This window comes from Paroedura picta, unplaced genomic scaffold (genome assembly GCF_049243985.1).
Source record: "Paroedura picta isolate Pp20150507F unplaced genomic scaffold, Ppicta_v3.0 Ppicta_v3_sca21, whole genome shotgun sequence".
Taxonomy (NCBI): Eukaryota; Metazoa; Chordata; class Lepidosauria; order Squamata; family Gekkonidae; genus Paroedura; species Paroedura picta.
This window is the reverse complement of record NW_027518618.1, coordinates 965,951-983,248: the sequence shown is the minus strand read 5'-3', so window position 1 is coordinate 983,248 and position 17,298 is coordinate 965,951. Positions and strand designations below refer to the sequence as shown.

Below are 17,298 nucleotides of genomic sequence, written 5' to 3'. Positions count from 1 at the left end.
GTATTGTCAGTCTGCTCTAAAAAAAAAATACAACCTGATCTGAATGACCCAAGCTTAGCTTGGAAGCTAAGCAGGACCAATCATGGCTAGTTCTTGGATGGGAGACCCCCAAGGAGGTCCATGGCTGTGATGCAGAGGCAGGCCATGGCAAACCACCCCTCCTGCCTTGACCTGGATAGCCGAGGCTAGCTTGATCTCTTCAGATCTCAAAAGCCAAGCAGGTCAGCCCTGATCAGTACTTGGGTGGCAGACCACCAAGGAAAACCAGGGTTGTTACGCAGAAGCAAGCCATGGCAAAACCACCTCTGAAAATCTCTTGCCTTGAAATCCCTACTGCAACTTGACAGCAGTTTACACCGCCACGAAGAGAAACGTACTCCTTTTGTGTCGCGTTTACAAAGAGACACCACCCTTGTGTAGTTCTTCATTTATTAGAAAATTGGCAATACAGAGTAGTTTTGGGGGTGGCTTTAGAACAAGCGGGCCTAGCGGAAGCGAGGAACCCAGGCAGGTCTCTCTGTCCACAAATGGCTCATCCCATTCTCTTCCACGAGAATGTTCCTGATTCATCACCCAAACTGAATGATTTCTTCATGATAAGTCTCCCATCAAAAGGAGCTGCCTCCCATCCCATAACGTTTGTCTGCTGAAATGGTTGCAGGTCAACTGTAGGCAGACTTGTCTCCCTGTTTCCCACCCCCACCCCCACCACCCCCCAGCTTCTCCCCGCTGCCGTTCTACGCTCTACAGATCTTTGACAATTAAAGTCATTAAGGTTCTTGGCACCTTTGCAAGGCACTTTAACTGCTTTCGTCCTCACCTCCAGAGAGTAGATGTTTGCATCTGTTCAGCTGTCCAGGCTGCAATCCTAATTAACCTTAATTGGCTGCTCCTGCACTTTCCAGTCTTAAGTTCAGCCTGCTGTGAACGCAGGCGCATCCTACTGATTTGTTGATTGTATTTGTTTCTTTAACCTCGCTGGTAGCTGCTACTTCTCTTTCGCAGTGTTCTAGCATGATAGGGCTGCCGTTATTTTGTCCCTGTGCCACCCTTTAGGCAGGGTGCGACTCATTAACTAGGTTGGTTCGTAGTTACTTAGTGGCAGCAAGTTTATGGATTGTGCTGCGTGAAGAAGTTCCATCATTTGCTGAGCACCTCCCTCCTTGTCCTGGTTCTGGGTCAGAAATCGTGCTGTTCAGCGTATCCCTAAGGGTTTTGCTTTTATAGAGTGTTTTTAGGATTCTAGTCCCATTTATGTATTTGCAATTTGGAGTGGGGAGCAATGGCATGGATGGCTTCATCCTACTTCTAGTAAGTCAGGAACAGAAATTTGTGACTGAGGAGTGCTTTTGAGCAAAAGAGAAGCCAGAGGTATGAGAAGATTTAGGGTAAAATGGAGCAGTTTGCTAGTGAAGGGAGGCAGCTGTGCTCAGGACCCAAGGTCTACCAGAGTAGAAGTGAGGGGCCCTAGCAGGCTGTTGTGGAGGGGCTGGTGCTGCTGCAGGAAATCCATCCTTTGAACCCCGTGAGTGGAGTTTCCTGGCTGAGTGGAGAGAGGCAAGGCAGAGTACAGCAATGAAGGGCTGGATGTGTGAGCTGCAGGGCTATCGAGAGGAGAATTCTCGTCATCGGAGCTGGGAATAATGTGTCTGTCTCGAGGCAGGCCCCTTCCTTCCTTCAGAGCGCTGCTCTCACCATTTTCCCTGCAGGAAGAAGAAGAAGACAATGTCACCCCAAGGGGCTGGGCTAAGGAATGGGTACTGCTGGGGTACCATGCAGACAATGAGTTCTCGGGGAGTACAGCTTTCTCTTTAGCTGGATTTATGAGCCAGTAAAAGTGTCCGACTAGTGGCTTTCATCTGTCTCAGACTTGGGACTTGCCTTTGACTGGCCAATGAGACTGACTCTTTTTAAAGGTATCTATGCCTGCCTGCCTTCCTCCCTTGCTGTCTTTTGCAATCCTTCCCCTGCCCTGTTTCCCACCCATTCTTGTGCCTTCCAACCAGCAATATTGTGCAGAGAAGTGGAAAAGATGGCAAATCTCTGCCTCTCCTAGCCTCTCTATCAAAGACACCAAAAGTCCAGCCAGACAGGAAGGAGCAAACTGTGAAAGCCTGAGTGTTTTCTCTCCCTTCCTTCATTTTTCTTAAGGAAATGCAGTCCGAAAGCAGTTTCTTCCTTATCTCTACCTTATAGTAGTTAAAGAATAAAATCTCAGTAGACGTTCTTCTTCCATGATCTGTCTCTTAATCTCTGGAATAAGCACATTCCTTTCGAGGAGGGCTTGCTCAAGAAGCAGCTAGTGAATTGTAAGATGTCTTGGTGAGGCTACAGTGGTCCAGAGAAAGACCTTTCAGGAGAATATGGAGAGCGAGGGGGAGAATTTTATGGCATGATGAATGGAGAGGGAAAGACTGTTTTCAGGCAGAAGGAAGGGGCATGGCAGAGGCAGACAGGGAGGGGAAGAACAATTGTAGATAAACCTATATCAGACAAAAACTTTGAGAAAGGAGCACCAGGGTGAGTGAAAGTAATGTTTGGAAGAGCATGTTGTGTTTGTTCAATGAGTAAGGATTGGAGAGAGCTCTTTAGAGAAAGGGCCGGGGGGGGGGGGTCATGGGATGAAGTGGCGAATGTGTAGGCAAGGAGCTCCTTCCTGAATCTGTTCCTGAAATGTGCCCTCCTCATCAAGGGCAGCAACTGTGTGTGCCTGAACCAGGGCTTCCCAACGTAGCATCCATGGGTGCCGTAGTGCCGCCAGATGTTTTCAGGAAGTGGATGGGGCCATGGAGGACTTTTCCCAGCAAGTTTTCTGATTGCCTATTGGAAATTTGATTGGCTTTGCAGATGTTTTCTGGCAGCAGCTGCCACCATAGTCCACTGTACTGTACTACTGACCTGAAGCTGTGGTCATCATTCTGTGGCTGGCTCTGCCGCCTATGGCAAGCATTTTTCTTTTGCTTTATCCACCATGCATTGTCTAAATTCCAAACATGCCCGTAGGGTTGAGGGTTGGAGACTTATACCTTGAGCCCAAGGTGGCTGGTCTTCTGGTCACCTTTCTTTTTTTCTTTTCCTAGCCTCACTTAGAGTACCAGGCAATTTTTCACCGCTTCGATCCCAAGTAATACTGGCAGAGAAAAGAAGCTGTTGCCCAGAGCACTTTGCTGCTATAGGAAATATCCTTCCTTTCTCAGAGTTTTCTAGTGGAAAAGTCTAGCCCTAGCAGAAGAATGCATTTCAGTCCTGTCTTGGCTAGGAAGCTACCTCACCTCTCCTTGGTCTCAGCCGCACGATCCCTCTGGCGTCGGTTTTTGAACCAGTTGCTGACCTGGGTGGTGGTCAGACCGGTGGCTTCAGCCAGCTCCCTCTTCTCACGAGGGGATGGGTAGGGGTTGTGGATGTACCATTCCCGTAACACGCTCCGGGATTTCTCCTATGTGAAAGCAGAGGGTGTTAAGAGAGGCATTGAATTGAGCATTAAACCAGATATGGAGGATAGGCTGAACCAGGACAACTGCATTTAAAAAACAGAAAAGATTGATTCTAGGGAAGGAGAAAGGCATCTCTCCCTGTATGAACCTGACATAATTCTGATCACTGCCAACTTAATTAAAAGCCAACTTTTTAGCTTTTGCTTATGGGGAAGATCCTCCAATCCCTATCATTTCAGAAAGACAGGGAAGTGTAGTGGTTAGAATCATCCTAAGGTTATCTAGGATTTGATTTTCACTCACCCATGAAACTCTAGTTGATTCACCTTGGATTAATGACACAATCTCAGCCCAACCCAACGTACATGGTAGCTGGGAGGAGGAAATGGGGGAGAGGGAAACTCTTTATGCTTCCTCAGAGAAGAGGAAGAATAAAAACGTGACACATATTGTCCCTGTACCTTTCCTTGTCAGCTAGTGTAACTAGATTAGGGGTCCCCAACGTGGTGCCCGTGAGTACAGGGTTGCCAGCTCCAAGTTGTGAAATGCCAGATTTTGGGGTGGGGCCAGAGGAAGATGGGTTGGGGGGGATTCCATGGATTATGCCATTCATTCTAGCTTCCAAAATGGTGTTTTTGCCCAACAAGGCTTCTGATTGGCCACAGGAGATTTCATTAGCGTTTCAGGTTTTAAAAAATGTTACTTTGGCAACAGCTGCTACCACAGTGCAAGGATCTTCCCAGTGTGACTGAAGGCAAGATGGGGCAGCCATCCTGCCCCTGCCTGGGTCCACCTCCTGTGGCAGCTGTCATGGTGAGTTAGAATTCTAAAGGTGCCGCCAAGCTCAAAAGGCTCAAAAGGATCCCTCAACCAGATACACTTTTCTAAATTTGTCTGCAGCACAGCCACTCTTTATTAACTTTCACACAGCATTCTCTTAATTATCATAATTCCTGACCTATCAGAAGGGCAGTAATATGGGGAGGGGTTATTCTGCCCCATAAACATTAGCCAGCTGCCTGGAAGCAGTGACAAGATGGCTCAAGCAGAGTTGTCTGAAGCTCAGTCCTTCAAAGCTGGGTAGGAAGGGTCCATGTGAGAAAGCACATCTGCCCTCCCTGGATGGTGTGCAGCTCTCAACAGCTCACTCCACCAGGAACCTGGGCGTGATCCTGGATGCTTCCCTTACAACAGAAGCCCAGATCACAAAGGTAGCACGGCTGGCACTCTACCACCTCCGCCAAGCCAAACTACTAGCGCCCTACCTGGCCCCGGAACACCTAGCCACAGGGATCCACATGACAGCCACCTCATACTTCTGCAACTCACTCTATGCAGGCCTGCCCTTAGCCTTGATCCAAAAACTACAGCTGGTCCAAAATGCAGCACTCAAGGTCCTCACAGAAACACCATGGAGGTCCCATATTTGGCCCATTCTCCATCAACTACAGTGGTTGCCAGTTGAATTCCGGATCAGGCTAAAGGTTTAAGGCCATATGCAGTCAGGGCTCGGTGTACCTGAGGGACCACCTCTGCCTATGCCCCTCAAAGAGCTTTATGCTCTGCCACCACCAACCGGCTAATGATCCCTGGCCCTAAAGAAGCCCGCCTGGCCTGAACCAGGCTGGAGCCTTCTCTGTCCTAGCCCCCACCTGGTGGAATGAGCTCCCGGAGGAGATCAGGGCCCTGACAGAGTTAAAACAGTTCTGCAGGGCCTGCAAAAGGGAGCTCTTCCACCAGGCATTCGGTTGAGACCAAGCGAAACCAGCAACATCAACAGGGCCCCTGCTCCCTCCCTCCCAGAAATCCATGCCCCTGGACCTGTTTTTGTTGTTATAGTCCATTACTTCTGTTACAGTTATTGATGTTAATACTATTATTGTTGTAGTTATTTACATGTTATGAAAAAAACTAAGCTCCATGTATTGTTTCTTACGTTCCATGTAAACTGCCCTGAGCCTCAGGGGAGGGTGGTATAGAGATACAATAAATAAATAAATTTGTGGACAAGTTTCATAGGATAGTCATGTTGATCTGCACTAGAACTAGCTCTGGGTTAGGAATTACCAGGAGACTTTGGGGTGGAGCTGGAAGTAGGTGGGATTTGGGATGGGGAGGGACCTCAGTGGAGTGTAATGGAGGCCACCCTCCTGAGCAGCCAGGGGGACTGGTCTCTTTAGTCTGGAGATGAGCTATAGAATCATAGAATCATAGAGTTGGAAGGGGCCACACAGGCCATCTAGTCCAACCCCCGGCTCTACACAGGATCAGCCCTAAGCATCCTAAAGCATCCAAGAAAAGTGTGTATCCAACCTTTGCTTGAAGACTGCCAGTGAGGGGGCGCTCACCACCTCCTTAGGCAGCCTATTCCACTGCTGAACTACTCTGACTGTGAAAATTCTTTTCCTGATATCTAGCCTATATCGTTGTACTTGTAGTTTAAACCCATTACTGCGTGTCCTTTTCTCTGCAGCCAATGGGAACAGCATCCTGCCCTACTCCAAGGGCCTTTTTGCACGGGGATCTTTGTTGCAAATTGGTCACTGAATGAAAAATCGCCATTTAAAATAGTGGAATTCGTCGTTATGCATACCTGCCTTTGTAGTGGAATCAGTTGCGTTTTTTAGCGTTTCCCACAGGCTTCCGGTCTCGGCAGAAATCGCTAGAAAGGAAGCGCTATTGCCAAGCTCGTCCCGCCCCTGGCCGTCAAGCAGCCAATGGGCAGCCGTTAGCATGCTCCCAAACAGCCCCTTTCCCTTTAAGGAAGGTTTTTTTAAAAAAAAAAAAACAGACCCATTGTAACGAATCTGGGTAGATTCGTTGCAACAGAGAGACCCATCCAGCTGCCTGGGGTGTTTGAGCTGTCGTTTGATCGTTAACACGCTGCCTCAGAGTGAAAAAAAAAAAAATCCCCCCCCCCTCTCACGGGCCCGATTTTCGGCTGAATGGAATGTGTGAAATGTGTGTGCTTAGTGACTGAAGGGGAGGGACTGAAGCCGGGAAGCCTCTGTTTGAGCTGTCATTTGATCGTGGCCACGCTGCCTCCGAGTGGGAAAAAAAAATCCCCCCCCCCCTCACGGGCGCGATTTTCAGCCGAAACAGTGTGAAAAATAAAGGGAAAATACATCAGCAAACGGGCTTCTGCGGGCTTCTTGTGCTTAGTGACTGTAAACAGCTCTGAGGAGGGACTGCAGCCTGGGAAGCCTCACTGGCTAAACGGAGGCTCGCCGGTGCGTTGATCTCCACTCGCTCGGGGAAAAAAAAATGGCGATCGCTTCGCCGGAAGTTTGGAGGACAGGCTCAGGAGGAGGGACTTTGAAGAAACCGCAACAATGTTAACGCACAGGTCTTTATCGCTAGTGTTGCAGATTGGTTGCAGGAGTGTATCGCTTTCCGGAGGGTGAATCCACTTTTTGGGATTCCCCTGAAAGTGCTACAACGAAGCGCTTTTTGCGGGTCGGTTTCAGGAGTGTTGCAGATTGTCTACGACGTCGTGGGTTATTCCAAATTAGTAGCGTTTTCAATTAGCAACCATTGTGCTATTTTGAAGCCGTGCGAAATGGCCCCAAGTGACAACCTTTCAAATACTTAAAGGGGCTATCATGTCCCCTCTCAACCTCCTTTTCTCCAGACTGAACATTCCCAAGTCCCTCAACCTATCTTCATAGGGCTTGGTCCCTTGGCCCCAGATCATCCTTGTCGCTCTCCTCTGTACCCTTTCAATTTTATCTACGTCCTTCTTGAAGTGAGGCGTCCAGAACTGCACACAGTACTCCAGGTGTGGTCTGACCAGTGCCGTATACAATGGGACTATGACATCTTGTGATTTTGATGTGATGCCCCTGCTGATACAGCCCAAAATGGCATTCGCCTTTTTTACCGCTGCATCACACTTCCTGCTCATGTTCCAGGGGGCCCTCAGTTCCCACTATCAGCTAGTCCATTAGCAACACCCTAACGACTAACACAGTTTTCTGGGGACTCTGCAGATATTTTTATTTGAAAAAAAGAGAGCCGTGTTGAAGTAGCACAATAGTGTCTTAAAGGTGCTAGTGGACTCTGATTTTATTCTGCAAATATTTGTTTGTTTATTGGATTTATTCACTGCCCCTCCTGGCATAACCAGCTCGAATATGCAGGAAAATATTTTGTAAATTTTTAAGAAATGCGCCAGAAGCTTGATAAGAACTGAAATATAAACCCATTGCTCTGTAAGAAGCATGAAATGTTAACCACAATTTAGTGTCAGTTGAAAAGAAAATATTGGGATTGGGAGTATCCTGGAAGAGAGAGCTTTGGGTTTGCAATTCCCTGTGGGCCCCCATCTTGTAATTTCTAAAAATGAATTGGCCTGTTTTGTCTCCCATAGCAGTTAATATTTTTGGTAAGCCGTCAATAATTTTGGGCAAAAGCGTAGCCGTGTTGGTCTGAAGTAGCAGAACAAAATGTGAGTCCAGTGGTATCTTTACGGGCAAAGAAGTTTTATTCTAGGAGTGAGCTTTCGTGTGCATGCACATTTCCTCAGACAATAAAATAGGAATCATCAGATTTTCTGCTAATTTACTCTGTCCTTATACCACCACTCTGGTCATTCCCATTTCATTGTCTAAGGAAGTGCGCATGGACACAAAAGCTCACGCATAGAATAAAACTTTGTGGATCTTAAAGATGCGAGTACACCCAAAAAAAAAAAAATTTGAGGCAAGCTTCTCCTCATGATCTCTTCTCTAGATTGTTGCAGCCAATTCCGTCCTCATGCTCATCCTTATGAAGTTAGGTGGTGGTTCTTTTTAATTCAATGCCTCTTTATTACGGATGATACGATTGTAAGCTGTGACTTCTTCGCCATGATACGTTGCAGCCAGCAGAGGGCATATGGCAGAGTTCTCTTCTTAACTGTGCTCTCAAATAACCACCAACCCTGGCTTTTATTTTATTTGAATATTTCTGTGCTGCCTGTTCAGCATGCTGCTTGACTCTAATTCATATTCATTACATTTTGTGTCTCGTTTCGGGCACCCTGGAGGCTTGGCTAGACTTCTGAAATTGGTAGGAAAAGAAGGAAACACCAGGACCTCCCTCGGTGAGATTAGGGAACACAGTGGGGGAGGAGGGAAGACCATTTAAAAATTAGAAAGGAGGGATCTCCTCTGTGTGGGGGGGGGGGATGTAGCAGGTTTCTCGTTGCAAGATAAGATGTTAATGGGGCTCACCTTCTCTTTTCCTCTTCATTGGACTGCTATGCCCTTCAACTCCATATTAGAAAGAAATTCAAAAGAATTGTGAGGAAAGATGATGAATTCCTGCCTCTCATATAGATAAGTGTCCTGAGCTGCAAGAGGGGGGCGGTATAAAAATGTAATAAATAAAAAAAAAATGAAAGGCACAAAAAGTCCTGCCAGACAGGAACAAATAGTGAAATGTCTTCTCTGTATTTCTTGGAGAAATTCAGCTCAATCCCAAACCAGTTTCTTTTGTATTTCCGTTCAAAGACCGTAAACATTTAAATAAAATCTCAACAGATGTTTTGCTATTAATTTTGTTATGGTCTATATTGGTCGTGCTTAGGTGCTTTAACCCGGTGGTCCCTCTCCCCACCCCCCACCCCGCAGTGAGAAACTTCCCAGGCCGCAAGCGAAGTGGCCGCCAAAGCGGCCGATTAGCTTGCGGCCCGGCAAGCTTCTTTTTGTGGGAGGAGGGGGGAAGAGGGAAGCAGGGTTGCCGGCACAAACGCGCATGCGCGGCAGGTCCGTGCATTCGCGTTTACGCCATGTGTGGCCGCAAACCCGCATGTGTGGCAGTTTTGCACATGCACACATGCGTGGACCTGCCGCGCATGCGCGTTTGCAGCAGTGCATGACGCAAACGTGCATGTGCAGACCTGTGCATGACGCAAATGCGCATGCGCAGCCGCTGGATCGCCCTCCCCACCACCACCGGTCCGCAGCCTTAGAAAGGTTTCGGACCACTGCTCTAACCTACTGGAGGAGAAACTTCCCAGAGTGCAGAAATGACCCAGGTTCATTTAGGCCGTTTCTGCAGTGACTTAAAACTTCACAGACTTAAAACTTCACCCATAAAGCTCCGCATAATTTCCTTTCACACTAAAATCTCCTGATTCAAGTGCAGCCCCAACTGTGCTCCCTGTTTGGCGTGTGTTTCGTAAATCCTGCGAAAATGCTTCCTGCCTCACCTGGGAGGGAATTCGCAGTAACCTGAAATGAAACTCAAAAGTTGCATTGGCTCCCTCCAGTGTTTCCTCGCCTGAAAATGATGACGTTTGAGATCTGACCAATGCTGTGTCTCTGCCTACCCTCCTCTACTCCCCACTGTATTTTTTTTTAAAGATTTTGAACAGGATTACTTTACATCATAGTTCCAAAGGATGCTTTAGGATGCTTAGGGGCTGATCCTGCGCTGAGCAGGGGGTTGGACTAGATGGCCTGTATGGCCCCTTCCAACTCTATGATTCTATTATTCAAAGTAGCACAAGCAGGACACACACATACCACTTCCCTGTTTCCCCTCCAGCAAGATTGAACATTCTTTCTCAATTTCATGAGAAGAAATCCAGCCATGGTCAGTGTCAAGCAGGGAGGCTACCAACATAGTTAATTTCATCCAGCACCCTCTTTCCCAAAGTACAAAAGAATAAAAAAGCTGCTTTGTTTTACAACATAGGAGCAACCTAAAGTAATGACTGGGGTTGTTGTTTTTTAAAAAATAATAACAACTTGCACTAAAAGGCGGGGAGGAAATTGATGACACAGGATGCTTGCCTGAAGTGGTACATTTAAAACAAAGGTGCAAACTAGGGTTGAGCGCTCTGGTGCGCTTCAGCCACTTTGGCAAGCACTGAGGTCTGAGGCCGCAGAGGGGAGGGGCCGCACCGCCAGTGGCACGCTAACTGGTGCCTCCTTGCTCTGCAGCGCTGGCCGCCTCGGGCATCGGAGCTCGCTGAAGTGGCCAAAGCCATCCAGTCCAACCCCCTGCCCAATGCAGGATCAACCTCAAGCATCCAGGATAAGTACCTGTCCAGCCGCTGCTTGAAGACCACCAGTGAGGGGGAGCTCCCCAACTCCTTAGGCAGCCCATTCCACTGCTGAACTAGTCTATGAACATTATTTATTATTAAATTTGTGTACTGCCAACTCCCGGACCAGCTGGCTTGTGACGGTTCAGAACAAAATAAAAATATAAGACAACAAGATACTCTCCTGCCTATACATACAATACGAAACTATGCCATGCAAAAACAATGCAATACAAAAACCAGTTATCCCGGTTTAAAAATAACAAGATGGCCCCATATTTCCTCAACTTCTCCATTCCCGGCAGTGTCAGACTGTTATAAAGCTGGGTGATGGTAGGCCCCAAGGGATCCGGATGTCACAAGGGCAGGGGAGGACCCGATCTTATTAGCCCAGTGATCAGCCCAAAAGCCTGGCGGAAGAGCTCCGTCTTGCAGACCCTGCGGGACCCAGAGAGCTCCAACAGGGCCCTCAGCTCTTCTGGGAGCCCATTCCACCAGATGGGTCAAGGCCAGGTGTGCTTCCTGGAGACCTGGGATCCTCAACAGATTCATACTGGCAGAATGCAATGTCCTGCAGGGGGCATAAGGAGACAAGGGCTCCCTGAGATCTAGCCGATATTGTTCTCCAAATAGTTTAAACCCATTCTATCATCTGCTGCCAGAAGGAACATTTCCTTGCCTTCTTCCAAGTGACAACCTTTCATATACTTCAGAAGAGCCATCATGTCCCCTCTCAGCCTCCTCTTCTCCAGGCTGAACTTTCCCAAGTCCCTCCGCCTTTCCTCCTAGGGCTTTCCTCCTTGCTCCCCAGGCCCTGAATCATTTCTCATCACTCGCCTCTGCCCCCTCTCCATTTTGTCCACATCCTTTATGAAGTGAGGTTATAACAATTATAAGACTTAAGAGGTGATACAATTAGAGTAAGGCCAGGGAAGGCTCAAGGGACTGGAGAAGTCACACTAGAAGGCAGCAGAGGGGGAAAGAACGACACAATGAGATTGACTTGACAAAGGAAGCCATGACCTTTGTTTTGCAAGACCTGAGCCGGATTGTTCAGGATAGGACATCTTGGAGGTCATTGATTCATAGGGCTGCCATAAGTCGAAAGTGATTTGACAGCACGTGACTCACACACGAGGGGGCTAAGGTGGGTCAGAGACTTCACTTGATAAATAGGGAATGAGGTTGAGATTGTAGGAGAGGAGTAGCTGGGGGAGGGGAGTGTAGAAAGTACCGAAAAGGTACTTCAGGGGAAAGCCTAGGAGGATAAACAGTTTTCCTTATTTTCTGGATGTTTATATACTGCTGCTGTTAAAGTGGATTGCTTGAAGAAGAAAAGATGCCAACATTTAAAAATCATATAAAATGCAAAAACTTTTAATTGCTACCGTAACAATTAAAGACAGCATGCCATGACTAAGTTAGTTCACCTCCGTTTCCAAAGGCCGTGTGAAATAGATGTCGCCCCTCTAAAGTTTTCTTGGAGGCGTAACATTTCTTAGGAGAGATCTTTTGTGGGGAAATATGGGGGTCATATGAAAGATGAGTTAGATGCTGGTTTTTACAAAACTCAAATAATTGATCGACATGATACTTCCATATTTATTTTATTACTCTTCTAGACTAGATTTGTACCCCGCCATTCATCCAAGGAGCTCAGGTGGTGAGCATTCATTGCCCTTTTAATCTAATCCCGTGAGGCCATTAGGCCCAGAGCTAATTACAAGTTGCCAAGTAAGCTTTGTGGTGGAGTGGGCTTCCTTTGTCCTAGTCCAGCAGTATAAGGCTATCGACCTGGACAGCCCAGGCAGACCTGGAATCCCGTCCGATCTTCAAAGCTAAGCAGGGTCAGTCCTGGCTGGCATCTGGATGGGAGATCTCCTAGGAGATCCAGGGCTGTGAGGCGGGGGTAGGCAATGGCAACCCACTTGCAAACATCTCTTGTCTGGCCACCCATCTTAGGATCTCCTGGCTACATGACTCACACGCCATGCAATAAATAGTAATAGAAGCCCAAAAGGATCAATTTCCCATGAGAGTGCTTAGAGTGTAAGCTTTGACAAGGATGAGAGAGAGGAAGCAGGACAAGCAGGTGAATAGGAACAAGTAAAACCATCCGTGCTCAATCCTTTGCAGAGGAGAAGGGAGAGCTGAGCATTGGTGGCTCGGTGAGGAGACAGGGTACAATTGGAAGAACAAGGGATGGGCAGCAGAGAGGTTTGTGGAAAGGAGAGAGAAGACACAGAAGGAGGCAGAGAATATTGTGTGTATCAGCAGGGGGTTTGGTGACCGTGCAGAAGGCAATGAGAGTCATTGCAGAAAGCTTACGGAGAGGTAGGGCACACAGAAGACCAGGATGGAAAAGAAAAAGAGTGTTTCAGTATAGCCGTTCTGAACTGACTGAAAAAACAAAGCGTGCTAGAAAGAGAGGAGGTGAGCGAAAGAAATGTTAGAGAGGCTTTAGGTGAGGCGAATCATCCAAACAAAGAGCATTTGCAAAACCCAAGCCGTGGAAGTTCGCAAGAACAATCATGGGGCTTTTGTGCCCGTAAATCACAGAGCACTTGTCAGGACTCTGCACCCGCAACCCAGAAGTCTGCAAGGCCCCTCAAGGGCAGTGCCACGCTGGAGGAGAGCCTTACCTTGAAGCAGTAACTGGTCTCCTCTCCATCCCAGATGGTCCGAGGCAGGGGGAATTTGCGTCTCACCCTGTATTTCCCCACAGCCCCCAGCGGCCTCCCCCGCAGCTTCTCGGCTTCGACATAGTGGGCCTTGAGCCACAACTGCTGCAGCTTGGGATGGTTGTGCGGCGAGAACTGGTAACTCTCCAGGATCTTGTAGAGCTCCCGGAAGTTGCCCCAGTGGAAGGCTACCACGGCTTTGGCCTTGAGGACGCTCTCGTTCTTGTGCAGGTGGTCACAGGCCGGCAGTGACCAGAGGAAACGGCCCAGGCGCTCAATGTTGCCCCCTTGCTGCAGGACTTCGCACATGCAGGCCACTTGCTCCTGGGTGAAACCGAAATTCATGGCTGACGGATGGTCTTTTTGCAAGAAACTCCAAAGAGGCACAGCTTCTAAAACCAACCTAGGAGGGTCTGCAAACTTGACACACCTTGTAAAACGTCCCACTTGGAAAAGCAGCGTCGTTCTGATTTTTTTCCTGCAGGACCTGTTTGGTTCAGAGACTAATTCAGCGAGATCTGCCCTGCTGCGGCAGAGGTGCACAGGGTGAGCGGGAAGCGAGTCTGCTGCCTGGCAAGTTTCTCTCTGGAGTGGCCATGTTCCCTTTCCCCCCCTCTCTGCTTCTCTGTGCCGTCAGGATTCCTGCCTGTCTTCTGGCTCTAGAGACAGTCGCCCCAGTAGATGTCTGGGGGTATCGGTTACAGGCCCAGCCCACGCAGGCTGCAGCTGTGACCAGCCATTGGCCGACTTTGCAAGGAGAGTGAGAGAAAGGGAGACTTTTGCTGCCGTCAACCTTGGACGGTAAACCTTTTTCTGCCAGCAGGGTCATCTGGATAGAGAAACGTGAGATGTCCCCTACAGAAGGGGGCATGAGGAGACAAGCAAGAGAGGAAAGACCCTGCTTCCTGCCCATGTCTGCTCAAGTTTGACCTGTTTGTTATCCAAGCCTTTTGGGTTTGCACCTTTTGGAACTTTTCATCTGAATGCAACGCATCGCTCCTGTGCCACTGATCACACACAGGTGGCCACTAACTCTCCCTCTTGTCCCTAGAAATCCTGCTCAGCAGCTTCCCCCTTCTCCGGCTTCCCCCTTTCCCACTGGACATCAGCTACACGCTTCCCCAGCTTCTTTTAGCAATCATAAGGTTAGCAAAGCAGCGTTTTTTGGAATCTGTTATTTCAGTCTCTTATTTCTTCAGACTTTAAACCAGGGGTAGTCAAACTGCGGCCCTCCAGATGTCCATGGACTACAATTCCCAGGAGCCCCCTGCCAGCGAACGCTGGCAGGGGGCTCCTGGGAATTGTAGTCCATGGACATCTGGAGAGCCGCAGTTTGACTACCCCTGCTTTAAACGAATCGGACCCTGCTTCATCGGCAGTTCTTAGAATCCCAGAAACAGCGAGCCACAAGACGTTTAGTCTCTTTTCAGGGGTTGGCTGATCTTGCGCAGAGAATGTTTTATCTCCCTTTTGTTCTTGGCCCTGCCAGGTGACTAGCCAGCCCCCAAACCAGAACGGCTGCCGCCTCGCCTTGCCCCCTTACCTCTTTCCCTGTGGGGGATCATGTTTCCCACCAAGCTGGCAGCTACACATGAGACAAATAAGCTGTCACAAGGCAAATGAAAAGGGGGCCTTGTACGACAGCCAGGAGAAAGAAGCATTCCTCACAGCGAGGGAAAGTGGGAGAGAGGCTATGCTTTGGGGAGGTGGCAGGTGGGGGACGCGGGCAGAGATGGGATACATGCACCAACCACTCTCCCCACCTGGCCAGGACATTCCGTTGCTAGAAAGTGTGGGACGTCTATGTGAGTCCTGTACTCATCAATTCTGAAGCCTATATAAATCATACAGGTGTGTACCTGCTTTCCTCCTTTCTGCCCTTTTAACCCCTGGAAATTCCACTGAACCGACCTTGACTTTGGAGTCAAGCTACAGAGTCTTAGTGGTAAATCATCCGCTCGGCATACAGAGGGTCCCAGGGTCAGTGTTCACCATCTCCAGTTAAAAAATCGGGCAGTAGGGGATATGAAAGACTTCTGCCTGGGATCTTGGAGAGCTGCTGCCAGTCAGAGTCAACAATACTGACTTTGATGACCCGAGGGTCTGATTTGCTATAAGCGGCTTCCCGTTTTTACGTGTTGCCCATAATTTGAAGCCTATGTTCACATTCATCAGGGCTAGAAGCTGTCTGGATAGCAAAGCCCAGCTTTTGAACACACTGTTCTGCACCCAATACCAACTTTGGCACTCGCACTCAGAGCTGGATGACTTCATTGGGCCTTCTGGTGACAAGTAGAAGAAGAAGAGTTGGTTCTTATATGCCGCTTTTCCCTACCCGAAGGAGGCTCAAAGCAGCTCACAGTCGCCTTCCCATTCCTCTCCCCACAACAGACACCCTGTGGGGTGGGTGAAGCTGAGAGAGCCCTGATATCACTGCTCGGTCAGAACAGCTTTATCAGTGCCGTGGCGAGCCCAAGGTCACCCAGCTGGTTGCATGTGGGGGAGTGCAGAATCGAACCTGGCATGCCAGATTAGAAGTCCGCACTCCTAACTACTACACCAAACTGGCTGTACGCAGAGACCCTCTTTTCCACTCACTAGATCTTTGTACCCCCAGTCCAGCAACTTTCCATGTACTGTTCTTCTTCCGTCCCCCTGCAACAACTGCAGGGTTAATGCTTGCTAATATATTGTGCACTGTTAATCATGCCTCAGATGACCCCCCCCTTCCTTCCCCAACTCATTCAGGGGCTGAGAAGAGCCCCCCCCCCAAAAGACTCCCACCCCAGCCCGTGTTGCTTGCACAGCTATCTGAGTAATACTATCCAACCTGGATCACGTTACTTCTTCCCAGCAACGCAGGGACTCTCAGCCTTCCAGGGTAGAGCTTTTGTTTGGGAGCAGATATAGCATTAGATACAGCAGTGAACCTGGTCTTTGTGGAAATTTCATCAAGGAACCAATGCCCCACGCCCCACCCCAATCCTTGTAACTGAGTAGAAGGCCTGTAGGCTTTGGGACCTTTCTTTTATTGGTCCTGAACTTATACCATGGCCATACGCACTGCATTGTCGTCAGAAAAAGAAAACTCATAGCGAGGCTGCTTGTGTGTGTGTGTGAAGTGCATCATGACCACCGAGCCAGTCAGAGGACTTGAAGGAGATCCTGCTAGACTAAATTACCCAATTTTCAAAAAAGGGGGAGTGGTCATGGGTGACTTCAATTACCCAGATATCTGTTGGAAGACCAACTCTGCTAAAAATGCAAACTCCATTAAATTCTTAACTTGTCTTGCCGACTGCTTCATTTCCCAGAAAGTGGAGAGGGGAACCAGGGGCTCTGCTATTTTAGATTTGATTCTCATCAATAGGAAAGAACTGGTAGATGAGGTAGAAGTAGTGGGCATACTTGGTAGCAGTGACCATGTGCTTTGGGAATTTTCAATTGTGGGAAAGAGAAAACCTTTACATAGTCGTACATATAGATTGGACTTCAGGAAAGCTGATTTTCAGACTTAAAGGTATGTTGCGTAGAGTCCCGTGGTCAGAAAGACTTAAAGAGATGGGAGTCCAAGAGGGCTGGGAGTTTCTTAAAAGTGAAATACTGAACGCTCAATCACAGACAATTCCCTTGAGAAGATGGAAGGAGCCTAAGGAAGCCAAGTTGGCTCCATAAGCAGTTGTCAAAAGATTTGAGGAATAAAAAAGAGTCATTTAGGAAATGGAAGGAAGGCCTTATTACCAAGGATGAGTAAAAAACAAATAACCAATAATTGTAGGGGGAGTGTTAGAACAGCTAAAGCTCAATATGAGCTTAGGCTAGCAAGAAATGCTAAAAAGGCTTCTTTAGTTATATTTCAAGCAAGAAAAAGAATAGGGACACCATAGGACCACTGCGAGGACAAGAAAGTGAAATTATAACAGACTAGAAACTAAGCCCGCTGCCGTTTAAATGCAGCGGGCGCTAGGGAGGCAATCAAGTTTGGCGGGATGGCAGTGTGAGCTGGGGACGGGGAGGCAGCGCACCAGTGGCCGGGGTTGGGTCGTTCCCCTGTGTCATTCCCCCCGCGTTGGCAGGCTCCTGCATCAAGGGGCGAGGCGCAGGACATACCGGAGGTGTAGGAGGGCTCCGGTAGGCTTGAAACGGCGTC

General features: G+C 48.5%; 1 protein-coding gene across 1 annotated transcript; it reads right to left on the bottom strand.

Moving 5' to 3' along the window:
* Positions 1–388: 388 nt before the first annotated feature.
* LOC143828261 (homeobox protein six1a-like) lies at positions 389–13,787 on the bottom strand. The gene is made up of 3 exons (XM_077318544.1): positions 13,110–13,787; positions 3,273–3,436; positions 389–1,703 (listed from the first exon to the last, which is right to left on the bottom strand). Exons 1-3 carry the CDS (start codon positions 13,491–13,493, stop codon positions 1,430–1,432), a joined length of 822 nt encoding a protein of 273 aa, XP_077174659.1. The 5' UTR covers positions 13,494–13,787; the 3' UTR covers positions 389–1,429.
* Positions 13,788–17,298: the final 3,511 nt, after the last annotated feature.

Coding starts and splice junctions, on each gene's coding strand:
- LOC143828261 (XM_077318544.1), bottom strand. CDS start 13,493: ATGAATTTCGGTTTCACCCAGGAGCAAGTGGCCTGCATGTGCGAAGTC. Junction 3,437..13,109: donor AGACCAGTTACTGCTTCAAG/GTAAGGCTCTCC, acceptor GCTTTCACATAG/GAGAAATCCCGGAGCGTGTT. Junction 1,704..3,272: donor GCGGCTGAGACCAAGGAGAG/GTGAGGTAGCTT, acceptor TTCTTCCTGCAG/GGAAAATGGTGAGAGCAGCG.